Source organism: Marmota flaviventris, chromosome 2 (genome assembly GCF_047511675.1).
Source record: "Marmota flaviventris isolate mMarFla1 chromosome 2, mMarFla1.hap1, whole genome shotgun sequence".
NCBI lineage: Eukaryota > Metazoa > Chordata > Mammalia > Rodentia > Sciuridae > Marmota > Marmota flaviventris.
Window position 1 is genome coordinate 195403544 of NC_092499.1, and position 22459 is coordinate 195426002.

A 22459-nucleotide genomic window follows, 5' to 3' on the forward strand; every position below is an offset into this window, starting at 1 on the left:
GAGCCTGTGGGAAACACCAAGGTGAAGTGGGCGTCCATGGCTTTGGGGTCACGTGCTGGGTGAAGAGAGCAGGAGGGCCCCAGGACCCAGAGTGGTCTGCTGCTGCGGTGGTCGATTGCGGGCCGCAAGAGGCAGCGCGGCAGGCACTGGACTGGGTCCTTCATTTGTGTCACACCCTCTGCTTCACCCTGGACATCACGCCGAGGGCGGGCACTAGTATTATCCCTGTCCTGCATTTGAAGGAACTGAGACTCGGTGAGGTCGAGGGACTTGCTGAAGGCCACACAGTGGGTAAAAGGCAGAGCTGGGATTTGAACCCAGACACTTTGCTCAGATGAGGAACTTACCATGCAGCTTTTAAACATGGTATAGCACCCCGTGTCCGTGAAAGAGCGGGTCCGCGTATTAGTGTGATCAGGTCCCATGACAGTCCCACCACTGGCCACTTTTCAGACACCCCCCCAATCCCCACTCACATCCTGTTGTCTTTGCTTGGTCTTCTGGTGCTCTGTAGTTCATCAGAAGTCAGATCAGAATTCCATGTGACCAGGGGAGGAAAGGGGCACGCAGGCATGCCATCCTGGGTGGCCACTGTTTGGTGCAAACAGGCAGAGACTGGCTCCCTCTTTTTTTTTTTTTGCATCCCTTTCCCGCTGTCTGTGTCATTTACATCATGTCCCTCCTTGCCCATGACTAACGTGTGAGGAATTGGTCCTGAAGACTCTGCTTGGCCACACCAGGGCCCCACGGCTCACCCATGGACACGGGGCCATGCAGCCCATTCCCGCTCTGCCCCGCCCACTCCCCCCACTCTGCCCCGCCCATTCCTGCTCTGCCCCGCCCACTCCCTGCCCTGGAGGCTGTGCAGTGTCTGAACTGGTTGCTTTTCCTCAATAGCTTTTTCTCTTCTAGTTCACCCTCTTCATAATCCTACGTAGGCCCTCAAGCGAGTGCCGTGTTTTGCCTTTTAAATTTTGGGGAGGCTACCAGGGATTAAACTCAGAGGCACTGGACCACTGAGCCACATCCCCAGCTCTATTTTGTGTTTTATTTAGAGACAGGGTCTCACCGAGTTGCTTAGCACCTCCCCGTTGCTGAGGCTGGCTTTCAACTCTCAATCCTCCTGCCTCAGCCTCCCAAGCCGCTAGGATTACAGATGTACACCACCACGCCTGGCTGCCTTTTAAATTTTTGTCTAGGTGATTGACATACCACATGTTGGTTTGAGTTTAAAATATAACAACTTCCCTTATGTTTACTGTTCATTAATATTTTTTAAATACATATGTGAATTGCCACTTTGCCTACTGTGCCCATTTTTCTGTCCATATATATATATATATATATATATATATATATATATATATATATATTAACCAGGGATTAAACCGGGGGCACTTAACCACTGAGCCACATCCCCAGTCCTTTTAAATTTAGAGATTGGGTCTCAGGAAGTTACTAAGGGCCTCTCTAAGTTGTTGAGGCTGAAGTTGGAATTCGTAATCCTCTTGCCTCAGTCTCCTGAGCTGCTGGGATTACAGGTGTGCACCACCATGCCCAGCCCTGTTCATAGGTTTTTAAAAAAAATATTTCTAGGAATTCTTTATGTTGTGAGACTATCATCCTTCTGTTTGATCTTTTTTTTTTTTTTTTAATATTTATTTTTTTTAGTTTTCGGCGGACACAACATCTTTGTTTGTATGTGGTACTGAGGATCGAACCTGGGCCGCACGCATGCCAGACGAGCGTGCTACCGCTTGAGCCACATCCCAGCCCCCTGTTTGATCTTAATCGCAACTGCTGTTTCCCTTGATCTTATTTGTATTTTGATCTAAAAGTCTAGAGTCTCTATCTCATCACGCCTATGATCCTGTTTTCCTTTATAATTTCTGGTTTCTGTGACATGCTTAGACAAAGCTTCCCAGTTCAAAAATCACAGAACTATATGGTGACATTGTCTTGCAGTGTTTATATGGCTTTATGTTGAAATACTTGATGCAGCTGGAATTTATCTTGGGGAGAGATAGAACAGCTGGCTAGCAAGGAGTCTCCTCGGCTTGAACCCTGACAGAGGTGGAGGCTGGGGAGCAGTCAGCTCCCGAGAGAGGGAGGCAGGAGAAGGCGGAGTGCTTCCCATGGAGAACGTGTGTGCGGAACACCTGCATAGGGCGTGCAGGAGAGCACCTCACCGTGCCGCACCTGGGTAGGGCTGCAGGGTGACAGGTGCTTGTGACCGGCACAGCTCCTTACCCAGCAGTAGTGTGAACAGTGTGTGCTTCTGTTCTTGCAGAGGGTTAGACATCTCTCCTTCCGTGTAAACCATGCAGGAAATCACACAAGTCCTAAATGTAACACGTGTGGATTTTAACACAGACCCCTGTGTGACCAGTACCCACGGCAAGAAGTGGGATATTACCAACCCTCTATCCCCAGAAACTCCCCTCAGCTCACTTCTAGGCCCCCACCCCACCAAAGGTGACCACCACCTTGACTTCCCGTAGCCTGATTTATCCGATCAATTACTCATGTGGATGGCATTAACGGCTCAATAACAACTACGTCTCCGTTCCCTCGGTTTTCACTCTGGGGTCTCGTTCTCCTTCACGGAGCCCCTGCTCCCTGCTGGGTCCCAGAGCTGCAGCAGGACCCCCAGGTGCTGGGCCCAGCCTCGTGGGCTCATGGCTTACAGGCTACAGAGGAGGTGGTAGAAATGGGAACGAGTTTTATGTATGTTCTCTGAAACTAGTAAAAAAGGACATTTGAGGGTTCTGAGGCGAGGGACCAGGGCTCCATCTTAATCTCAGACGTCAACGACAGTGAGAAGCCTGATTTTTCAGGCACTTTGCTGCGACAAGCTTGTCTTGGTCTTAGGAACTGAGCCTCAGAGAGGTGAGGCAACTCGCCCAAGGTCACCCAGCCTTGGAGAGCCCTCACCTGGGAGGAGGACGGGGAAGGCAAGGCGGGATCTGGAAGATGGATTCGATTTCAGACCATTGTGGGGAGTACATTGTGGAGTCAAAGATGCGGTTTCCCTCATCTGGATTCCTGCCCTGTGCTTGGTTTTGTGGGAAGAGAAAGTGAGCAGTGCTTCTGTGATCCGTGATGTCATCTGCTGTGCCCTGTCACCTGCTGTGCCCTTCAGTGGCTGTATGTTTTGGGGTGATGTGATCTCCCGGGCATTTTCCATGAACTTAGTTGGCCTCCGTTTCCTTACTGGTAGACCCCTGGCTGCACTCTGATTCCGATGTGACCGCGGGGTGAGATGCCTGGAGCCGTGTGCTCAACTCCAGAAAGAGCCAGCAGGAGTGCGGGCAGCCCTGGGGGGCTGTGCATCTCTGCTCCCTTCAGAATTCCCCTCCTGCCTCTGGGTCAGCCCACTGTTGTGTCGTGGAACTTTAAAAAATAAGAAAGCTTGCTGGGCTGGGCTGAGGGTCCAGCTGCCTCGGCGGGCATCCATCTGGGGAAGATGTGGTTGCCATGGTAACCCAACACAGTGCTTCAAGGCAGAGGAGTACCAGGGCGATGGAGGAGGCAGGGGCTAAGGAGAGCTGGGGACTTGGCAGAGGAGGAAGGCAGGATATCAGGAGCCCAGGGTTCTACCCCAGTTCTCAAACTCTGAGGTCCTCCCTCCCCTAAGTCTGTAGTGTGGTCCTAATCTAGAGCAGGGTTCTTTAGACCTGTGCATGACCAGTATGTGGTGACGTGTGTGCTCCGTGCCACACGAGTTGAACGTGCCCGGTTGGACTTTGCCTAACTCAGTGGGCTTCATCTTCAGATCCACTCTGGGGCGTTGCAGCGAGGTCTCTTAGGAAGGTTCCTGAGCACACTCTTGGGTTCAGCTTGTCTCTTGTCGTGAGTGAGGATCAAAGTCATCGCAGACTAACCCTGTTTAGCCCAGGCAGGACCCCACCCTGCGGCAGAGCCAATGAGCGCCTCCCGACACACCCAACCATCCGCCTGGCTCCTGGGAGAAGCCACGTGGGGGCTGGCGGGGGGAATGGCAGGGACTGTGCTCCACAGCGAGGAGGACACAGAGAGCAGAGTAGGACCCGGAAGGTGATAACGTAGGAAGGGGTCAGAGGGCTGGGGTGGAGAGGTTTGTTGGGTCAAGAGCTGAGAATTAGGCAGGGGGTTGGCAGGGGTGGGACCGCTGCGAGCTGAGAGCAGGTGCCTGTCTCAAGGGGTGACGGCTTTTTCACACCAGCTGCTTAGGCCATCGAGGAAGGTGGACCCAGGGTCACCCGATCTTCCACTTTCAGGAAAAGCCAGTGGTTTCAATTTTTTTAGGAAAGCTCTTGAATTTAAAAGTTGATAACTAATTCGGACTGTGGCAGTAGGGGGCACACCCAGCCCAGCGTGCCTTCTCCCCAGGGCAGCTGGGAGGGTGCTGGGTTCTGATCTCCTGGAGGCAGAGCGGTGGTCCTGGGCACAGAGCGGCTGTAGATGGAAAAGGCCATTTTCAGCAGCCTTTGGTGGCACCGTGGTTGCCAGGCTACTGTGGGGATCGTGCCCTTTGGGTGCCCCTGGTTAGTAGGACCCTCCTCACCCTGGGCATCGGGGTCGGGCTGAGCTGCGTCTGCCCTCGTTTGGTGGAGTGGCCACGTGGCCGTCCCCGGCTCCTCCCAGGCGTGGCTCCCACAGTCTGACCATCTGCTCTGGTGACGGGCCGAGGGAGGGATGCTTGTGTTCACAGGAGCCTGCCATCTGCTGAGGACTGCGCCGCTCTCCTGGCCCGCCATCTGCTGAGCTCCCGCGAGGGGAGCTCATTGTGCAGGATGTTTCCGGCCTGGCCGGGTGCAGGAGGGGGACTTGGGGCCTCTTCCCAGGGCTCTTTGTCCAAAGACGGTCACAGGGCCGCAGTGGGGTCGGGCTCCCTGACCCAAGATGTCTCTGGAGTTCTTGGTGTCTTCGCCGCGTCTCTCCAGCAGTGGGTTTCAGAGAGTGCGTGGGGAGAAGGCAGGGTTTTTCTTTTTCCTGTGGAGACTGTTCTGGGACCTTCCCTGAGAGCAGGTGGGGCTGGCCCCTTCTCACCAGTTTCATCTCAGGTGTGGCCAACTCAGGCGCCCACCTGTCTGCTCCCAGTCGTCCCCACAGAGCTGGAAGCTCTGCCGTCCTCCCTGCCGCCTCGACAGATATTACCAGATTTCCCCCCAAAATACATTGCACAGTTTACACGTAAGCCACCAGTGTGTGTGGCAGGATCCATTTTCCTACCTCTTGGCCAACGCGGGACATTGTCAGTCTTGAACTTTTGCCCACCTAGGGGGCAAGCAGGCTTGGGTTTGCGCTTCTTTGATCCTCCACTCAGTTGAGCAACTTTTCTAACGTTAACTGGCCGCTTGTCTTTCTTCCGTGAACTGGTTGTTCCTGGAGAGGCCGCGGTCTTTCCTTGTGCCTGGAGGGTGGAGGGGGAGGGCAGTTCTTGGGAAGGGATTTCCCTTTGCATAGGCTCCCAAATGGCCACGCTGGACACAGGGTCAGAAAGCAGTCGGCCTCACTGAGAAGAATACACTCAGGAAAGAAGGGTGTAGTCTTAAGTTTCCCTGATGGTGTCCAAAGGCCCAGATGTTCCATGCACTCCTGGGAGCCTCTGAGGCTGATGGCACCAGGGACCACCTCGATCCCCGACTCTCCTGCCATCAGAGGCCTCTGGACTCCCAGGCTGGCACTGCTCAGTGGAACCTTGCACAGCGAGGAGAATGCTCTACTCTTTGCTGTCCTGCCAGGCGGCCACTAGCCCCATGTGACTGTCAAACACTTGAAATGCGGCTGGTGAGAAAGGGGAACTCTGTAGCTTATCTAATTTTGACTGGAGGTTAATTTAAGCGGCTTGTCCTGCTGCTCAGTGCAGCCATGGATCTTTGGTGGCCCAAGGTCCGGTTGTTCCCGTGGCGTGGTGTCAGTGGGGTCCGACTCCCACTCGATAGCCGCCTGTGTGGGCTGATGTGTTTTGGGACGGGGTCTCGTTCCAGGTACGGTTGTGGGAGTCGTCCTCTACACCGGCAGAGAGCTCCGCAGCGTCATGAACACCTCGAACCCGCGCAGTAAGGTGTGTGGGGCCCCCGGCACATGGCGACCCTGGCACGTCAGGAGCAATGTCGGTGGGTGAGGGTCAGCTCCAAAAGCAGGGGCACTGGCAGTGTTCTTTCATGCACATGTAGGTGTGTTCTTTCCCTGTGTGTGTGTGTGCACACTCACACACTGTATAGACACATCCATATTCACACGTGAACACAGGAGGTTTTAGCAGCTCGTAAGCTAAGGCAAGCTGCCGAGGACGCGCAGGTGAGAGTCGCTGCCTCCGTGGGTGCCTGTTTCCCCCTCATAGCAAGGGCTGGGGTGCAGGGCAGTGGACGCCCCGAGCTCCCTCCTAGCACTGCAGGAAAAAATCAGTCAGTCCTCATACAGCCCCACGAGTGCAGGTGACTTCCGTGGCCCTTCCTCATGTCACGCAGGGGACATTCTGCGGGCTCCTGGTGGGAGAGGGCAGGCCTGTGGGGTTCAGCGCCCCAGGAGCCCCTGCTGTGGCCAGACATGCAGTTGGATCAGTTGACACCCCCATCGTCACTCCCCCCACACTGTGACCCCCCCAGCCCCTCCCGTCTCCAGGTTTTAAGAGACTGTGGCAGAGTGATTTTCTCTGCTGGTACAGCGGGCGACTGCTGTGCTTCCCAGACTCGTCACCGCCTCCACCAACCCTCTGCACATGCTTACGTGCTGGTTTACCCTTGTTCTGGGCCATGTTTTTTGAAGTTGTGGCTCCGATGGGCTAGTTACATCTTGCAGGGAAGACACATGACAATAAACGCATAACTATTAAAACAATAATGTCCACTAAGGCAGCATCGGACCCTGGGTGCCCAGAACTTCCAGGCAGCACCCAGAGGTCCTGTGGCATGGTGCTGCGAGTGTAGGATCCCAGCCATTTCCCAAGGCCACTGTGCAGGGTGGCAGGGGCTGTGCAGAGCGCAGGGCAGCCCAGCGCTGAGGTCACGGGCTCCTGTGTTTCTGTATCTAAATCTTCTGAAGTTATTAAAAACAAACAAACAAAAAAAAAACCACAAAACTTTGAACTCAGAATTCTCTGAGGTCCTTTGAGTGTCTGTTCTGACCTCCAACCACAGAGCAGCGTCCTCTGCTGGGAAGGAGAGTCCCCGGGGCAGGGCCAGCTCCGCGGGCTGCGGGCCATGCCGGCTGACTGTGAGTCTCTTGCTTCGCCCACAGATCGGCCTGTTTGACCTGGAGGTGAACTGCCTCACCAAGATCCTCTTTGGTGCCTTGGTGGTGGTCTCAATGGTCATGGTGGCCCTGCAGCACTTTGCTGGCCGCTGGTACCTGCAGATCATCCGCTTCCTCCTCCTGTTTTCCAACATCATTCCCATCAGGTGAGCAGGGCTGGTCGTGGGTGCTGGGAGGTCTGCTTCCCGCTGCTCACTGCAGGACCGTGGCCCTGTGGCCCTTAGGGGGAGCAGGGGCAGTCAGGGAGTGAGTGAGCCACGCTGCAGCGGAGGAGGCTCCCTCCAACCCTCCCGTCTCCTCTGAACGCCTTTCCTTGAATTTTTATGGATTTCCTCAAATATGAAGGAGACCGCTGCTTTGGGGGTCTTCATGCTTTGGAAGATACAATTTACTTTTTCCTTAGAAAGCCCACTGAATACATTTCATGCCAAGGAATGGAAGCAAGTCTGCTGAGTCAATATGCTCATGACCTCACTGAGGAACTGCAGCTTCAGGAAGGGCCCTTGGCCTGACCTTCCCTACGGGCCCCGAGACATGCAGATTCTCTTTGGAGGGCTGTCCCGCACATATCAGAGCCCGAACAGCATTGATCACCAAGACTGGAAACTGGGACTGCAGCGAATGTGGCTGGGAAAACCTTGCAGCAGCCTCATCTTCCACTAGCTCCATCCCATATTCTCATAGTAACACCCACAGAGTTCAGTCAAGTCCAGACGCCCATGTGTCCTGCCACTTCCTCACAGATCCATTATTCTTAGGGTAAAAAGTACACATACATCGTGCTTTGGCCATTGCTGCACACTCTGCTCTCTTGTGAGGATCACCCGAACATGTAAAATTAATAAAGCCTTTAGGTTCCTCTCCTGTTAAAAATGATAATTTACATAGTGGAATGTCATAGTAGGAAGAGTGAACATTCACATTAGCAAAAAAAAAAAAAAAAAGAAAAGAAAAGAAAAAATGACCTGCAATCCTACAACCAAGGTGATAAGCTCTTCTAATATTTGGGATATATTTTTTCTATACCTCTTTCTATTTAGAAAAAAGGAAATTCGTCTGTACATAAAATCTGCATATTAAAAAAAATCAGAGCAGGGCTGGGGTTGTGGCTCAGAGGTAGAGCGCTCACCTAGCATGCGTGAGGCACTGGGTTCGATCCTCAGCACCACAAAGTAAAATAAAGACATTTGTGTTCACCTATAACTAAAAAATAAATACTAAAAAAAAATCAGAGCACTGTTAGAAATAATCTTTCCCAGCAAATATGCCTGTGCAGTTTTTAGAACTGTATTTTGTAGGTGTGATGATTGATTGCCTTTGCTGCATAATTCTGTTTTTCCTCTATTATAAATGATTAGTGAACTTAAACTAAATATCATTTTTCCTGAAACTTATCACACTTACAGTCTCTCTTACCCTTGGTATGTGTTATTTTACATTTTGTCTTGTGTTCTGCATATTTTTGTTATCCGGGTTAGAATTTGTTTCTCTTTCAGGATGGAGACTGTTGTAGGATTTGTTCCCTCAGGGCAGGGTATTGTGTCCTGGCCAGCAGACTCTGGAGGGTGGTCTCAGCGAACAAATAAGTCTGCTTTATTGCTGGTGATACAAGTCTTCCTAGTGTGATCCTAAGTGGAGTCATGTTTTTGTTTGTTTGTTTTTGTTTTTAAATTTTTGTACTGGGGATTGAACCCAGGGGTACTGAGCCGCATCCCCAGCCCTTTTTATTTTATTTTGAGACAGAGTCTCACTAAGTTACTTAGGGCCTCAACAAGTTGCTGAGGCTGGCCTTGAACGGGTGATCCTCCCGCCTCAGCCCTGAGTTGCTTGGATTTCAGGCATGTGTCACCATACCCAGCAGGCAAAGTGAATTTTCATATGAATCAGGGCTAGTTAGTACAATGGCATGCATTTTGATTAATTTATGAGATCATGAAATAATTTGAAAATTTCTATCTCTTGGTAACAAAGAATGAATTCAATAATGAATTATAATAAATACTACTATATTAAACGATATTAAAACAAGTAGCACATACGTAAATGAATATTACTCAGCCTTGAAAAAGAAGGACATTTTGACACATCCGGTGCTGCCGACGACCCTTGAGAACATTCTGCTCCCTGTGGAGTAAGCCACACCCAGGGGCAGAAGTCCCATCTGTTCCCACTGTGGAGGCCCCTACAGTAGTCAGGGTGATGACGGTAGCACCACTGTGTGGACGTGCTCACTGCAGGGCGCGGTGTGTTTAGAGTCCATGCTGTTGGTGTGAAGACACATTCGGGCCTTCTGTTTGTCCTTCTAACCTGTTCCTTCTGGCTTTCTGCCCAGTTTGCGTGTGAACCTGGACATGGGCAAGATCGTGTACAGCTGGGTGATTCGCCGGGATTCCAAAATCCCTGGGACGGTGGTGCGCTCCAGCACGATCCCCGAGCAGCTGGGCAGGATCTCCTACCTGCTCACAGACAAGACAGGTGAGCGCTTGCGGCCTGCGCAGCACCCGGTGCACAGTGCCCTGCAGGGGGTGGAGAGGGGAGGGGGGCGCCGTGCTCGAAGAGGAGCGGGGCTCTCCCTCTGGAGGGGAAGAAGCTGCTGCGGTTTCTCTCCTCACTGTGGGACGAGTAGAGGCTGGTGGTGGTGGCAGCAGGGGCTTCCATGGGACTAGTTAACGCCACACTCCGTGCTGGAGTTTGTGAACGGTCACTTGGTTAATGCCCGTGCCAGCCCTGTGCTTAGGACATATTTTCCTCATGAGGAAAGGGGCAGTGAGAGGTTAAGTGCTGTCACAGGCACAGAGTGGCCGAAGGAGGCATGGGACCCGGGCAGTCTGGCCACAGTCCTTGTATCGCCACCGCACCCCAGTTCTGCTCCCCCCTTTAACTCCTGTCTGACTGAGGTCCTCGCAGTGGGGAGGAACAAAGATGGGGGTGGCGACCGGAGCCTAACCTTCCTCTCCTCCAGTTAGTGGCTGCAGCGTAGGAGGGAGGTTGCTGCAAAGATACCAGGTAGCTCCCCAGAACAGCCAAGCCAGGTTTCAGGAAGGAGAGGGCCAGGAAGGCTCTGGACACACCAGTCTCCGTCCCCCCAGGACGGTCTCGGCAGGGCTGTGCCATTGGGGTGACTTGACTATTCATCTTCCATCCGTGACTCTCTGCTCAAGGGTCAGGCTCCTCCCAGGTAGAATCTGGTTGGCCTGGGGTACCTTACACACAACCCTCTTGTCAAGGGAACACGGCAGCTGTCCTGATGGACAGTCCTCCTGGCCGGCCTAGAGAATGGGTGTGGTCATGGTTCCATGGCAACCCAGCAGGGGAAGGGGACCTCTCCTGCCTACTCCAGCCCGGGCAGCGCTGAAGCCAGTGGGTGACACGGAAGTATCGGGTCCCTGTTCTCATCTGTCTTGTGTTTCAGGAACTCTTACCCAGAATGAGATGGTTTTCAAGCGCCTTCACCTGGGAACGGTGGCCTATGGCCTGGACTCCATGGATGAAGTGCAAAGCCACATATTTAGTATTTACACCCAGGTAAAGCCCTCCCTTGAAGTCCCCAAGACAGCGCCTGCACATTTCTTAATGGCTATATTGAGGTGTAATCACAACAGTGTAAGTTTATCCACATTTAAGTTGTATGTTTAAAAATGTATGATTGCTAGTTTTGACTACATTCACACCGTTAGGCAGCCATCCTCATGATCTGTTTTACCTTCATCAATCCAGAGAAAACCCCGTACCCTTCAGCATTGCTCCCCATGTCCCCAGTATCTGCTCCCCAAATGTACATCACCATCAGTCTTTTACATTTTGAGCGAAGTCATAGTGGATGATGATTCCCCTCTTCCTCATCTGCAGGGTGAGTCTGCCCCACTGAAATGCTAACAGACACTGGGAGAAGCCAAGATAAAGTTGTTTGCCCAGGGCTGGGGCTGGCGCTCAGTGGCAGAGTGCTTGCCTGGCAGTGTGAGGCACTGGGCTCAATCCTTAGCACCGCATAAAAATAAACAAATGAAATAAAAGTTGCGGTATGCATCCACAACTACAAAAATTTATTTTTTGCAAAAAAAAAAAAAAAAATTGTTTGCCCAGCATCTGGTGCCACAAGGAGCTCTGAGCGCCTGTCGGTTGGTCACACTCAAGTTAGAGAACAGTCTGTTTTCCTTTTCCCTGGCTCTGAGCCGAGCAGTGGTCACCGATGGTCTCATGCACGAATCATGGTGTCGTTACCTTTAGTTTCTTGTCTGTGGTCAACTTGGTGATCTGTGAAGGAAACTAACCTATCAGAAGACTCAACTTACTGCTCTCACTTTTTTCCCCCTACATTTTTTACAAGCGGTCACTCTTTCACAGATATTCCTAAAAGGTAGGCCAGTGGGTCCCCACTACTGCTGCTCATTAGAATTGCGGGTGGTGCTTTTATTGGGCTGGACACTCTAGAGATTCAGGTCCACTTAGGGCAGGGTCCCCGCTTGTGTTAAGAGTTAGTTGAGACAAGACGCATAAGGCCCTGGGTAGTTCTGAGGCACGTGCAGGGAAGAGGGATGCTCCATGAGGCCAGCTCCAGGCTGAAGAGACACTTGTTTGGAGAGAACAAGAGAATGATGAGGCCACATTAGCCTAAATTTGTCAAAACAGATAGTGATTACTTAGAAATCCAGTTTAAAATGTCAGTGTTGCAGGGTGAGGTGGCACATACCGGTAATCCCAGCAGTTCAGGAGGCTGAGACGGGAGGATCCAAGTTTGAACCAGCCTCAGTAACTTAGTGAGGCCCTGTCTCAAAATATAAAAGGTGTGCAGACATAGCTCATAGGTACAGCCCCCAAGTTCAATCCCCAATAACCCTCCCCACCACCAAAAAAAAAAGAAAAAAGAAAAAGAAATAAATATCTCTCTGTAAAGGTTAAAGGCAGAATCCACGAACCCTTCCCAATGTGGTTATAGTTGATATTTAATGTTCTGGAACATTGGCTTGGACAGCCTGGATTTGCAGGCTCCCTCCTAACAGTGGACATGAGGGTGGGTGTTAAATGGAGAACAGTTAATTGGACACGTTTCACGACGTCGGCCATCTACAACTGCAGAGAAGCCTTTATAATCTTGTAGGCTCCGTGGGTCAGCATTAGGGCTGGTCTCCAAATGGGTCCGTGGACCTTTTTCAGAGATGTTCTTTAGGATTTAAAAAATTATGAGGAGTGTCACTGGATGGGGAGGACAAGCCACACAGTGCCCATTCCTTTCTCTATCCTTGTGTGGCTGTTTTGTCTCAGGGTCTCCCGTGCTGGTCCTGGGCCCTGTTATGTGGTCCCTGGGGGCCTCCCCTGTAGCTGCTGATTGCTCCCTCTTGGCCTCCAGCCCTGAATGAACCTGCACACCGAACCCTGCATATGTGGTGTCACTGCTGGGCTCCCAAGGGCGTGTCCCCAGATCCTGGTTGCTTCCTGCATCCCCTCCACCTGCCTCTCTTCCAGAGGTGCTGGCCTTAGTGCATGCCCCTCACCTACCTCACCACTCACCAAGGACCTCCCAGGTCTCTCCCTGCCACCTGCAGCCTCCAGGCACCTCTTGGCCCGTGGCACCTGCTTCTACCAGGCCACCTGCCTTTTGTCTTCAGGCCTCTCCACTAACCCGGCAGTAATGACCCTCTCCCTTGCCTGGCTGTCCACAGTGGTGTCCCGTCTCCTTCCCTGTCTCTTCCTCCAACCCAGGAGCACCCAGGAGCACCGAGCTCCCTGGCTGGGTCGTCACTGTTCCCTCCACACCTGCAGCGCAGCCCTCCTTCCTCTCCAGTGCCCTGGGGTGGCCTCTCCCTCCTCTTCCCACAACAACCCCCACCTCCCAACCTCCTTCCTCCCAGGCTTCTCCTGAGGGTTCATCGTTCAGCTTGTCCTGCTTATCAGCACCTGCTAAGTGTCCGCAGGTGTGTTGACATGGTGACGATTATACGAGACAGCTCCGTAGGTGGCGGTGTGGACCCGCAGAGGCGCACCCTGCCCGTCTGGCTGGTATTTTAAAGAGCCTGTGGCGTGGACAGAAGCCAGCCCATCTGGGATACTTGTGTATTTCACCTTTTGTGGCTCGTTTGTGGCTTCACGCAGATAGTGCTGTTAGTGATAAAAGTCAGAGAACATTTCTTGTCATGAACGCATCTGCCGCGTGCTCCCTCCGGGGCAGAAGCTCCTGAGTGGGTTTGCCTTTCAGGTCTTGGGTCTGCGGTTGCTCAGGGTTGGGGGTGAGCTCATATTAGAGGACAGTCCCACCCGGGGAGGCTGTCAGCTTCCTGTCTGGACACGTCAGGGTCCTACAGGGAGCACACAACTCCTTCTGTGATAAGACATGAGGACTTCCTCCTATTTTTGTGCCAACTTTACTGACTGCACACCCCCAAAATTCAGCCACTTTAAGCGCACAATTCAGTGACTGTTAGTGGATGTAGAGTTGTGTCTCCATCGTGCCCTTAGAGTATGCCCCCACACCCAAAGGTACCCTGGGCCCATGGCACTCCCTCCACAGCCTTCAGGGCTTAGCAGTGATTCTGTAGCAGTCTTTCTTAAAGTGTGGTGTTGGGGACCCTGGGCCACATCACCTGAGCCACCAGTCGGAAGCCGTGGGAGTTGCGCCCACCTGTAACAGGTGACCCAGGCGAGTTGGGGCACAGAACAGTGGCTGTGACTCAGGCTCACCCTTCCTTTCAAACTCCAGCACCTGAGCTGTGGACCTGAGAGTCTGTAAGGTGCCCCACCGGCGAGCAAGGAGAAAGGGTCAGAGCACCCATCATCCCCAGGATCTGTGCAAAATGTAGGTCTGACCCACGGGGCCGAGGGTGACCCCGGGCCCGCCCACCACGCCTGGGTGAACACCTGTCGGGTCCAGTCCTGGAAGGGCCCCGCAGGAGGACCCCAGATTCCACAGCTGCTTATTCTCAGTGTGTCAAAAGGCAGGTTGCGGTTTACGAGTGTCCAGGTGACTGGTTTTAAGGCTGTTATTTAACTAAACTAACCTCATAAAGACGGCGGGGCAGTTTTAAAAGATTCCGGCAGGAGACTGCAGATTATTAATGCCAGGCTAAATAAACAAAAGGAAACGGTCAGCCCAGCAGGAGGTCAGGCCCCAGCAGGCCAAAGCCCGGTGATGATGCTCCCCTGGCTTATTGATCCGTTTATGGGTAGCTGTTTTTAAAATCGAGATGTAATTTAAAAACCACAATCTCCCCCCTTTTAAAAAGCATATGGGTCGTGGTTTTGAGCATTGCCTACAATTCTGTGCAGCCATGGCTGCTAATTTCAGAACATTCCATCACCCTGAAGAGAAGCCCACACCCCCCAGACCCCCTTGTCCCTTCCTCCACCCCCTTTCCCAGCTACCAGCAGCCACCAGTCCACCCTGTCTACCCGAGTCTGCCCCTCTGGACTTGGCATAGTCATGGACCTCAGCGGCGTGTGGCCGTCTGTCTGTCTGGCTTCCTCCACGTGGCACAGTGTTCCTGGGGCCGCTCCAGCTTGGAGCGTCTGTCAAGCACTTCTCTTCTGCTGAACGGCAGAGATGATGATTTGAAACTTAAATTTGAATCTGTAGTTCTTGGCGCCCTTACCCTGAGTATGTGTCATTCTGAGGTTTTGGTTGGTGATTGAGACTTATTTTTTTTCAACATTTTAGAATTTTGGTTTTTTTTTTTTATTATTCTCAATAAATGAACCCAATATTGCTACTAGGTAAATGTGCAAACATGGGGGCCATCCCCCAGTGTTTTCCCCAGCGTGTACATGACCAAACTGTTTCAAGGCTCCTGGTCTTCCTACCTAGAGTTTCTATGTTACTTGACCCCCTCCCAGCAAGCGGAAATGCCTTGGTTTGACTAGTTGACACACGTCTGAGACAGAGATGAGGCGCTGTGGCGGCCACGGGGCCCACCCAGACCCCCCACCCAGGGCTCGGTGCGCCTCACCTGCTGGGTCTCTGTCAGTTCATATCTTCCAAAAGACATAACTCTTTCAACCCACGTACTTCCATCTGTGCCTGTCCTTTTCCTCGTAGTATTTTGTCTCTGATGATGTTTGGGGCTTATTGAAATTGGTGCGGAGTGTTTTCATGACCAAGTGTGAGTTGGTGCACAGGATGTGTACAGTTTGTCACTGTGTCCTGCGTGCCAAATGGTAGTCTCACTTTCTGTGTCCACAGGAAACATGAAGGAGGCTCAGTTTATATATATTTTTTTAAGGAAGAATTTTTTTTTAATCTGTGAGTTTTTCTTGTGGACACAGAGCCTACTTTGTCTTTTTATTCATTTAAAATATGTTATTTTTGGAATCTTCTGTGTTCAGGTCACTCCCAAGCCACTGGGATGACAGGTGTGTGCCACCCCACTGGCTTTTAATGCAATCTTTAAAACAACTCCAGTTAAAAAACAAACAAACAAACCCCACAAGGAACAAATATTGAAATTTTAAGCGAAGTCCGGGTCTCACTTGCTCACTGAACGCCTTGGCCCCTCGCGGGCTCCGCTGCACCCCTGCTGGTTCCCTTGGTGGCGGCAGCTCTGAGCCTGTCTCCATGGCGTGAAGTTCCTTGTCGTCGGCAGTGGCTACCAACTGCCCGCTCTCACAAGACCCATTAACATCACCAACGTTCATGCGTGGTGACGTTTTAACTGCATTTGGAAAGACGACTGATTCACGATGACCCAACGGTGAATTCGGGTGTTAATCTTTCCTGTCACACTGCCTGAGATTCTTGTCGGAAAGTGGCCTTGCCACCGGTCATGGGTGACATAAGGACGCCGACTTTTCCTTGAGTCCTGGTGGCTCCTGTGCTGTGTGGGATGGACTCTCAGTGCCCTGATGCCACATGCCCTCCCAGGGGCCCTGCCAGGGGCCTTTTGGGAGCATCTTGGTTTCCCTCCCCATGTGCACTTGCCGGTGGTGGTGACATCGTTTCTGACCTCATGGTGCGTGTGGCCCCTCCCTCCTGAGGGGGGCCGGCGTTCTCCCCGGGGCAGAGTCGAACCCGCTCCGTGGCTGCCACATCTGTTTTTGTTTTCCCCTGGTATTTTTTAAGTAAGAAGAAATGTGTGTAGGTTAAAGGGCCCGTGGGAGGAGGTTAGGGGTAAACACTGTACAACGTGAAACTCTTCCATATGGGCACCGGGGGCCTTTTGGAGACGGGGCCCAGAACCCAGCCCTGCGCCCGCTCAGCGGTCGGTGGTGGGGCTCAGCCGCGTGCGCCTGCCCCTCGGCCTGCGGAAACCTGTGGCTGTCCCTCTCCTCTCTGAAACCTCTTGGTAGGGAAGCAGGGCAGATGGTGAGGGACAAATTGATGAAGGTGGCCACGTTAAACCTGTCACCAGGGATGCTGGCTGGGGCCACCATTCTGGCTTTCTGCTGCGGTTCCCCGGTTTGAAAGCGAAGACTCGGGAAACCCTGCAGCCTGCTCCTCTTCTTGCCTTGTTGTCATTGTTTTGCCCAGAACACAAGACCCCAGGGTTCTGTGCTGTCCCCATTGAAGTATTAGGGGAGCGTCTCCCCTCTGTGGAATCAGATTCTCTACGAAACCCCAGGGGTCCCCAGGCCACCCCTTGCTCTGCCTTCCTGTCCAGCCCACTCTCACTGAAACTTGCTACCCGCGGCAATTACCTTGTCAAAGGCCTTGTTATTGCCCCTGATCTGAAATAATGATCCGGCCCAGGTGCCAAGGAATGTGGGTAAAAATGAAGACACGTGTCGGCGGCTGCACGAGATACATTTATGTAGGACATAAATCACGAGCCGCGGGGAAACACTCTTGCTGGTCTCTCCAGGAGAGACCTTTTCTGTAAATCTTCAGTCCTCTTTATATTTTAAAGTTAAATTCTTTATAATTAAAAGCACTTGGCAAATAATGATTCATTGAAACCGGGGTTCTGATTCATTACTCTAATTATTGTTACCATGCAGTGCCCTTTGGCCTGGAAGTGAAACTCGTGTGCTATTGACACCAGAGGTTAACAGAGCCGGAAGCCGGAGCACGGCGTGTCCCCACAGTGACCAGAATAATTTAGTAATTGTCTGATTACCTGGGGAGTCTAATGCACTACTAAAAATAGTATTAAAAAATTAAACGAAAGTCATTTTCTTGCTTCTTGTGACCCATCTGTTCTCTATTTGGGGCAGCCGCATGTCACGGATACCAAACGCAATTCATCCTGAAAGATCACGTAGCTCCTGTTGGATAAGTTTTTTTTTTTTTTTTTAAATGTAGAATTCGGAAGCTCCCTAAACATTTCTGGCTTCCAGAATTCAAGCTGCTGCAGGCGATCCTTTGTTCAAAACTGTGATTTAAAAATCTGGAACTGACTTGGCCAATTTCTTTTTTAAAAATATTTATTTTTTAGTTTTCGGCGGACACAACATCTTTGTTTGTATGTGGTGCTGAGGATCGAACCCGGGCCGCACGCATGCCAGGCGGGCGCGCTACCACTTGAGCCACACCCGCAGCCGGCCAATTTCATATTTATTCCTCCTGGGGAAATGGGGAAAAGTCCATGCTGGTTGAGAATTCCCTGTCGCCACCTCAGGGATATAGATTATGGACTTGTTCATTCATTCAGCCGGTAGCTGTTGCATGCCAGGCCCTGGGTACTAGGGACACAGTGGTGAGTAGGTCTCAGGGACAAGCTCTCTGTTCCTTCAATGGGATGGAAGAGAGAATCCTCAGGCACAAGAAGCCAGTCGTGGGCAGTGAAGATGGTGACACACAGGGTGCTTGGTGAGTGACTTGCAGTGGAAAGGGAGGTCACCCAGGGCCTCTCTGAGAAGGTGACATCCGAGTTGCTGCAGAAGCCTGGGGCATGTGTCCAGGCAGAGGCCACAGCAGGTGCTCAAGGCCCGAGGCAGGAAGAACTGTGGGAGATCAAAGGACAGACAGGCCGGTGTGGCTGGAGCAGATGACCGAGGAAGACGACGGATAGCGGGAAGCTGGCTGGGGCTCCATGTGCCACGGGAAGGCATCTCGTTCACAAGTGGTCTTAGCTGGGTGTGGTGGCACAGGCCTGTAATCCCAGAGACTCGGGAGGCTGAGGCAGGAGGATCACAAGTGTAAGGCCAGCCTCAGCCATTTAGCAAGACCTTGTCTCAAAAAGTATGAGGGGCTAAGGATGTAGTTCTGTGGTAGAACCCCCTGGGTTCGATTCCTGGCACTAAAAACAAGTGGTCTCCCCCAGTGGTCTTATCCTTTTGTTTCTGGTGCCGGTGGGCCCCAGGACCTCTCTCAGGCAGAGCACCCTGTCGAGCACCGAGCTGCACCCCAGTCCCGTACTTGTTATCATACTCCAAGGCAGTAGAGCCCTTCCTTCAAAGGCAGGCTGAGGTGGCACCTGGTGCGTCACATGGGTGGGAGGGGGCTGCAGTGCTGCTGTCCCCCTTCTTCCACGCTTGGTGCTGAGCGCCCTGCAGGGCGTTCCTAGGCTGGGTGTGGAGCTGTGTAAGACCAGGCCCACCAGCCTCCCCTCTCCATTTTAGGAAACTGAGGCCCAGAGAGATCACAGCACGGCTGCCCACGACCCTCCTGTTTGCATGTCACTGATACGCCTTGGGGGGCCTGCCCTGGGTCGCCCCACTGTGGCTCTGTTGGCATCTGCTGAAGTCGTCACCTTCCATTGCACACCACAGAGGAGGCACATTTAAAGCAGTGGCTCTGCACTGAGGATGGTTTTGTCCCCCACTGGACCCTTGGTGACCTACTTTGGGCCTCCTGTCACCAGTGGTAGCTGGTGGTCTACCACGCTCGCCAACGTCCACAGCAGCGACTGGCCCAGCCCACGTGTTGGTGGTTCCTGGTGCAGAAGCCCTGCCCCCCAATGCCAGGACCCCCTTCAGTGCCATAGAGTCCTCACCGTGACACCCCTGGCACCGTCCCCAGAAGACAGGCTCACACTGTCCATAGGCAGAGTGACGTTCATTTATCATTTATTTTCCCCTCTTTATGTTTGTTTTTTGCTGAGGTTAAAAGATTAGGTTCCTGGAAGCGAGGTGTCCTCGTCACCTGGGTCACGGGGGCTGAAGCGGTGGCCGTGCGCTGGCTCCCTGTCCTCATTCGCATCTCTTCCCTGCAGCAGTCGCAGGAGCCGCCAGCTCAGAAGGGTCCCACCGTCACCACCAAGGTCCGGCGGACCATGAGCAGCCGCGTGCACGAGGCCGTGAAGGCCATCGCCCTCTGCCACAACGTGACGCCCGTGTACGAGTCCAACGGCGTGACCGACCAGGCGGAGGCCGAGAAGCAGTATGAGGACTCCTGCCGCGTGTACCAGGCGTCCAGCCCCGACGAGGTAACGGCAGGCGCGGAGGCCAGCTCCGTCCTTGTCCCCGGGAGCGCAGATGTCTGTGACGCTGCTTTCAACTTCTTTCCCATTTCCTTTCTCTTTCCAAGAAAACTTTGATTTTGATAATAGGAGCAATTTAAAAAGTGTTTTTGGTACCAGGGAATGAGCTCAGGGACAGTGGACCACTGAGCCATGTCCCCAGCCCTTTGGTGTATTTTATTTAGAGACAGGGCCTCACTGAGTTGCACAGGGCCTCGCTTTTGCTGAGGCTGGCTTTGAACTCGCGATCCTCCTGCCTCAGCCTCCCCAGCCACTGGGATTACAGGCGTGGGCCACTGTGCCCAGCAGTAGGAATAATTTTTATTCAGTGTGAAAAAAAATCCAAATATTTTGGAAAGACATGAAGAGGAAGAGGAGCCTATTGCCACCTCCAGGTACTGGTTCTATGAGTGTTCAGGTCACATCGGCCCCCTCGGAAGTGCCCTCTGGGGACTGTGGGCTGTGCACTGTGGCTCTGTCTTGTTGGGTGCCCGCTGTCAGGAGCCCCTGACACTGGTGGCTTCTGCTCCTGGTGGCATTTCCTGTGATCACTCCGCTGAGGTCTTGTCTGCAGGGCTGCTCGCCATCTCCCTCACCAGCTGGTCTGGTAGCCGCAGCCCCGGGGGGCAGGGCCAGGGTTTGAGCAGGCCGTCCGGTCTTTTCATGTACATACAGATGTCCTTGTAAGATGGGACTTCTCGTGTAGACGTGGTTTCGTGTCCACTTTTTTTTCACTTACTTTTTTTCTCATCTTTGCCAATTTTCTCAAACATGGTTAACAGCACTTCAGGGTGGCTGCGTGTGTGCCTTAACATCTTTATCTGTGCTCGTGTCCTTAGAACCTGGTTAGACCTGATATTCATTTCCATGACTTATTTATTTTGGTATTGGGGTTGGATGCAGGCATGCACTCACTGAGCAACATCCCCAGCCCTTTTTATCTTTTATTGTGAGGCAGGGTCTCACTGAGGGCCTCGCCTCAGCCTCCCGAGTCACAGCGCACAGGTGGGTAGCGCTGTGTCTGGGTTGGTCCTCATTTTTAGCAACCGTGTTTAGAAGCGTTTTGCAGTGAGCACACTTGACCTAACATTTCCAGAAGTGGTGCGATGGGGCTCCTCATTGAACAGGTATTGAGGGCTCGTCACACGGAGTCTTTGCCTCTGCAGCCCATGTCCCTGGAGTAGTGAGGCATAGAGCACCCGAATCCTGGAGTCCCAGCCTCACCCGTGGGTGGCCGCTCCTGGCTCTGCCTCTATGTCCCTGAACCCTGGGATCCACCATAGGGTTGTTGGGGACATTGGTAGGCAGGCGGTAACCCTGGTGGTCTGATTGGGTATTTTTAAGGCTCATGATACCAATTGCCAGTGTTTCCAGCTTTTTCAAAAAGCCGTTTTATTCTTCTACCCATGCTGCCAGGTCTCCGGTTCTTTTCCCTTCCCTCTGGGAAGGGGGGCTTCACTGAGTGAAGGACGTGCCTGAAAGTCTGGGCTAATCTGCAGCATCTGGGAGCCTGTTGGCGAGGGCACCCGAGGGCCTTTTCCAAGCTGGGAAAGGGCACTGGGATGAGCCTTCCCTGTCCTCAGGTGTCGGAACTTGTCATCTGGAGACTCCTCCTTGCAGACTGCTGGGTGCGGGTGGGGTGGCTCGAGCCATAGAGCCCAGTTCACCCGTGACCGTGACCGTTGACATTCGAGCCAGGCTTTTTAGGAGAGAGAAATGTTGCCCGGCCCCCGACTTGTGAGCTGGGAGTGTGTGCAGAGGGGGAGGGGTCAGGAGGGGTGGTCTGCTGACCTGCTGGGCCTGCAGCTCATCTTCGTAACTTCTTGAGGCTCCTCGGGTTTGTTCTGTTGGGTCTTGTTTTGCCCACTGGGAGTGGGAGCAGATACCACGGAATGTCATTTTATTTACTTATTTGTTTGCGTTCCTGGGATGGAATCCAGGGCCTTGCGCATGCTACACAGCTGAGGAGATTCAGCTGTGAACGAGGACCATGTCCGTGGTGGTTCCTGGAGCCTGCGCCCTCTGATGGGGTCTGCACTGAGGAGGACCTCAGCAGCCCTGTGCCTGTGGGCGCCGCTGATACGCATCTCTCCGGAGGTCCTTCCGCCTGTCCACCCTGCGCTGTCCCCACTGAACTCTGATACGTTTGTTTTAGGGCTGTGCAGAGGTTTTTCCAGAAGGGTAAATCTTCCATGGAGTGCTTTGGGCTCCTGGGCTTCTTGTCCCAGGCGTGAATAGCGCTTTATCTCTTCTGTCCGTTAATGGTGCTTTGCTGCAGATTCCTCTTGTTTTTCTAAGATTCTGAGTCACGATTGAACAAACCACAAACAGAGCCATTCTCCTTTGTCTCTGGTGTCCTCATGGAGTCCAGCACCACCACCCTGTTGGTGGCTGTGGGTGCGTGTTTACCCCCCCGTCATTATTTATTCGTTATTTCGTGGCTATAGAGGAACATGTGAAAATACCGATGAGGAAAGGGGCAGCCGTAATCCCACAGAGGGGGCAGCCGCTAGGAATTTTCTGCCTTCTGACTTCTTTCAAAGGATTTGGCAAAATACCAGCGTGTTTATAGAAATACGTCACGTGACCCAGAGGGGGCCAAATCTAGTTCAAGTGGCATCTTTCAGAAGGCTGCAGTGTTTCCAGATCCCGGTAGGATTCCGCATGGGCTGGGCTGGGGTACATTGTACCTTTGAAATTCAATATCAATAAAACCTGGCCAGCGGTGGCGGGGTCAGTGGACACAGCGCAGGGAAACCAGCGTTCCTTGTGCTGCTGAGCTGCTGGCGTAATTTCTACCAGTTGGGGGAGGATCCGTTTCCTGTCACAGAAAGGAGGATTTCCCCAATTTGTTTCCTGTGCACATTCCGCTTTGGAAGCCCTGAAGGGTCTTTATT

At 52.7% G+C, this 22459-nt stretch overlaps 1 protein-coding gene across 1 annotated transcript in view; it reads left to right on the forward strand.

The window, feature by feature from the left end:
* Atp9a (ATPase phospholipid transporting 9A (putative)) overlaps nucleotides 1-22459 on the forward strand; it is a 121051-nt gene that overhangs the window by 59784 nt on the left and 38808 nt on the right. Inside the window, exons 10-14 of the mRNA XM_027946392.2 lie at nucleotides 5973-6049; nucleotides 7225-7385; nucleotides 9572-9714; nucleotides 10652-10764; nucleotides 19317-19529. Coding sequence (XP_027802193.2) covers nucleotides 5973-6049; nucleotides 7225-7385; nucleotides 9572-9714; nucleotides 10652-10764; nucleotides 19317-19529 — 707 coding nt within the window. The remainder of the gene's footprint in view (nucleotides 1-5972; nucleotides 6050-7224; nucleotides 7386-9571; nucleotides 9715-10651; nucleotides 10765-19316; nucleotides 19530-22459) is intronic.